The sequence below is a fragment of the Spermophilus citellus genome, assembly GCF_964194105.1.
Source record: "Spermophilus citellus genome assembly, chromosome: 2".
Classification (NCBI taxonomy): domain Eukaryota; kingdom Metazoa; phylum Chordata; class Mammalia; order Rodentia; family Sciuridae; genus Spermophilus; species Spermophilus citellus.
The window spans coordinates 242,021,421-242,026,272 of record NC_138183.1 but is presented as its reverse complement, the minus strand read 5'-3'; the positions used below and the strand labels follow the sequence as shown (position 1 = coordinate 242,026,272).

Here is a 4,852-nt window from a genome sequence, read left to right as displayed (position 1 = left end):
TCTCCACAGTACAGCCATAACCACCTCTACTAAGAAATCTCATCTGTCCCACCCTCCACTACTCTCCTTCTGGTCTCTGTGTGCAGCCTCCTTAGAGAGGGATGCTCTACCTGCTACTCTGTAGTTCTGCCTCTGATGATCTCTCCCTTTGAAATTCAGGCATCCCTGTCTGTCCATCTGACAGTATGTGTGTGCATTATATGTATGTATAAACATTCATAAACACAGAGGAATTGGATATATATGTGTCCATGAGGACAGGAGTCATTTTTATTTTGTTTAACATTATATTACATTGTCATTCAGAAATAGGTTATGAAGAAATAGGTTATGTCTATTAATTTATATTTGACCAAATTTTCTTCTAATTAATATTGTGCTTTTATCCATCCAATTAATCTAAGTTCAGCAAAAACCTACTGATGAATAAAATAATATTTCTTGATCTATTGCAAACAGGGGAATGAATACATGCCAGAGGGAACCATGGAGTGTCTCATCTAAACATGAAGACGTGGATCTAGCTTACGATTTGTGGGGAGGATAGAGTCTAAATTGAATTTAAGTGAAGCAATGTTTTAATATACTTATTGCAAAGTAGGGCTGCATGTGGAGGATCCATACCAAGTCTAAACCAGAAAGTACACACAGAGTCCTGCTTTCCGAGAAACTACAAAACAAACAGATGTGAAATGTTGAAACTGAAAATACTCAATCTGAGGTTCTACATTTGCATAGAAAATTGAGATTTCCCTCTTTCAAAATGACTTGGAACCTCTGGGCAGAGTTCAGATGTTTCATCTTGCTGATGTGATTTCAAGTAACTAATTTTAGAGAGTCTATGGTTTTATAGAAACAAGTTTTTAGTGAGTAGCAAAATAGGACTCACTCAACAAAGGCAGTAGTGCTGAATCATTAGAGCGTTTGTGAGTCCAGGGAGGAAATATTATTTTCCTGTTGCATTTACAACTGAATTGATGTGACTTTTCTGCATGACAGAGCACAGGTTAACAGAGCAAGTCATTTTTATTCTCCCATTTCATACTTGGAGGGCAATTATTTTACAGTACAGTTGAACTTGGGGTCTTGTTAATGCCTCTCACGTCCTCTGTTTTGCAACTGCTCTTCTCAAAGCTCCTTTCACATCCTGGTTCCTCAGGCTGTAGATCAAGGGGTTGAGCATGGGTGTGACCACTGTGTAGAAGACTGCGATGACCTTGCCCCCAGCCCTGGAGGACTTGGACTGGGGTCTCATATACATGAAGATGGCGGTTCCATAGAATAAGGCCACCACTGTCAGGTGGGAGGCGCAGGTGGACAGTGCCTTGTACCTCCCAGAGGCTGAGCGCATTCTGAGAACAGAGAGAAGGATCCGGGCATACGAGACAACAATGAGGAGGAAAGGGATGAAGACAATGACAATACTGAAGATGAAAACAACCAGCTCTGTGAGCGAGGTGTCCGTGCAAGCCAGCCTCAGGACAGAAGGCACCTCGCAGAAAAAGTGATTCAGGACATTGGGCCCACAGTAGGGCAAACTTAAGGTGAGGACATTGATTACCATGGAACTCAGGAAGCTACTGGACCAAGAAATGGCTGCCAGCTGGACACAGGTGTTCCGGTCCATAATGACAGTGTAGTGAAGCGGATGACAAATGGCTACATATCTGTCATAAGCCATGACACCAAGGAGAACACATTCAATCATTCCAAAGGAGAGAGAGAAGTACATCTGCGTAGCACAGCTGGAGAAGGGGATGGTCCTCCTTCTCCCCACCATGTTGGACAGCATTTGTGGGACATTGGTGGATGTGTAGCAAATGTCTAGAAAGGACAGATTTGTGAGGAAGAAGTACATGGGCGTCTGGAGACGAGGTTCTATCTGGATAATGGTGATGATGATAATATTTCCAACCACTGTTATTAAATAGAAGAACAAGAATACAACAAAAAGAATGAGCTGTATCTTTGGCTCAGATGAAAGTCCTAGGAACACAAATTCAGTCACAGTGAAGTTTATTTTCATTTTTTCAGGCTATCTTGCTTTCAAAGATTAATGAACGTGACTGAAGACAAAATTAAGTGCCCCATATATCAGAGATTAAAAATGAAAGATTTGAGAAAGTAAGGAGAACTCTTAGTCTGGGATTGAATCTTGAGGACCTGAGGTTTATTACAAATGGAAAGTTTTTCTTTGTGTTTTGAAAGCCATATTCTGGTGAGATGAGAGTATCAAATCCAAGTCTCATGGATGTTGGCAGATATTCTTGCCATTCTAGAAAAAATAGTTTTCTTTTGTTTGTTCATAATCATTCCAGGCACTAATCAGTCTTCACACCTCACACCCTTCAAAACTATCCCATTCCCTTTTCTATTTGCACTTAGAAATAGAGAAGCAATGTGCATCCTTCAAGGAAACAACAACTAAAGCCATGGCCTCATGTGCTGTCCCAGTGATTGACAAGTAAAGGCAGGACAGCAGCCTGAGCTGCATCTGTGTGGCCCTGAGCCACCTTCTTGGGCTCAGGCACACTGACCATCAGAAGAACAAAGACTGCACACGAGCAAAACCAGACAGGAGATGCACTCAGTGCCATTTCTCATCTTCCCCACGTTCATGCTATGTGATCTGAGACAGTACCTTCGTAATTAAAATCAGAATAATAACGACCAATTTTGTGACAATTTTAAAGATTAAATGACATCAAATGTTTAAAGAATTTTAAACAATGTCTACACGAAGGAAGCATTTGGAAATAACATCTGTAATTAATAATCCTAATAACAAAATCTGATGGTACAGTTATGTGAAATTCAATTCTCTAACAGTAGTCGTGTCAGAAAAATAAACATTAGCGAGAAGGATCCAGACAAGTTACAGTTACTAAGTCTATTTACTGAGAGCTCCTTAGGTCCTTCCTTTATATATTTGCTCTTAGTTCATGCACAGCATTAGTAAGTTTGATCAACTTTTTTCTAGTTCCCATCAGCTGAAATAGGAGCAACTTAGAAAGATAGGGAATAATGAAGAAACCTAAATGTGGGCTTAGCCACAAGAGAAAGAAGTAGCTGTTGATCATTCATTGATCCATTGGTTCATTTCCTTTTTTTTTCTTTCTTTATTTTTAGTTTTGTTTCCTTCCTTTCAAAACTACGTTTTTGATGTTCTAGCATGTACCAGATGCTGGGTGTACACAGTGAACACAGCAGACGTTCTTGATGCTCTCATAGGTCTTACTGCTCACGGAGAGTTGCAGTGAAGAAAACCAACTGGTTACTGAGGGATTGGGGCAACTTGTTCAGGAAGACATAACAAGTAGTTGCAGGTCAGGAAAAGAATACATCATGAACCATGTCCTTTTCCCAATGATATCAACTCCGATTATTTCAGAAAGATTTTAAGTAATTTGATTTAAATCAAGATTTTCACATCAAATAATTTTGTGTATGGATGCACTAAATTATCTAAAGCATGCAGTCCAGGAATTAAAAAAAATGGATGTACCTGGAAAGAGAAGAGAGAAGTCAATCACAGTCATGTTTTCATCAAAAGAGCAGAAGAAGTTCTGCTGCTAATAATTTATATTTATGAGCTTTTAAGGGATGATTAGAATAACAATAAATAATATCCACAGAGTGTTTCTGCATTGATGGCATGATGGCATGCAAAGAGGAGAACATGACTAGTGATGAAGCAGGACTTTTTCTGCCACTGGACAGTTTTGATTACATTCCTGCCTCCACAACCGAGAGGTACAATTCTCACCACCAATCTGTGCCTCATTCTCCTCATCTATAGAATGGGAGCAAAATCAGCACCCACCTCATAGACTTGATGGAGGAATTAAATGAGATAATGCATGCAGAATACCTAAAACAGTTAGGCATAGATAATCATAATACCATATGATGCTTATTAGATGATTCTTGTTAAGCGTAAAGAGCAAGGATTATTGCCAATTCTCCCCCAAATGGCAGAGAATAAATCTTCAATACTTTAAATGCTCTGAGTTGAGTTCATTAAGTACTAAATGTATGCACAAGAACTTGCAACCCACCTGTAATAGTATATCTGTATTATATATGTGTGTATATATACGTGTGTGTGTGTGTGTGTATATAAATAGGACTCTGTATCATATATATGGTTATATATATAACATATATATAATCACATCACAAATAATAATCTTGTTTCTGTAGGCAAGCATACAGAAGAAACACTGCAAATAAAAAGGAACATATATATTTTGGTCAACTTCTGAACGCTGTCTATATTTTGAAGATTTAAAGTACTATAGTCTCTTAATGCCTCTGAATGAACAGTTGCCTCAGGAACATCTTTAGTTTCCTTTTAGCTATAATCCAGTAGAGTGTATTCAATTGTCTAGATTTTCAGGGCACGATTCTAATCCATTCCTATCAGCACACACAGAGTTGCATATTCTTCATGAGGAAGGAGAAATAAACACAGTTCAAGAAACCGATTTTAACACCCATTAATTTTAACATTTGTTGAATTTGGAGCAAACTTACCAAATTAAACATGGAGTTTCAGAAACCTGGATGGTTTGTAATTACCTGCAAATTCTTTTCAGGAATCTCAATCAAGTAAGCATTCACCTAGCTCATTGCACACTCTCCATTTACCTCACGGGGCAAAGGCACCGATTGTCAAATGCCGTCTTCATATTTGTCTGCCTGGAAAATTCCTAATTCTTTTATAAACGAATCCTGCATGACAGCCTCTTAGGAACTCGCACTAATCTCATTTACCTGCCTAAAAGTCTGTCTTTCCAGTTGACTTTGAGTATCTAGGAATGCTGTCATTTTTGTTTATGTTTCCCACCCT

General features: G+C 38.7%; 1 protein-coding gene across 1 annotated transcript; it reads right to left on the bottom strand.

Moving 5' to 3' along the window:
• Positions 1–1,099: 1,099 nt before the first annotated feature.
• Positions 1,100–2,026, bottom strand: LOC308639226 (olfactory receptor 10A7-like; the record flags this gene model as incomplete). The annotated part of the gene is made up of 1 exon (XM_081277420.1): positions 1,100–2,026. The coding sequence occupies one exon, from the start codon at positions 2,024–2,026 to the stop codon at positions 1,100–1,102; it is 927 nt and encodes a 308-aa protein (XP_081133546.1).
• Between the last annotated feature and the right edge of the window lie 2,826 nt (positions 2,027–4,852).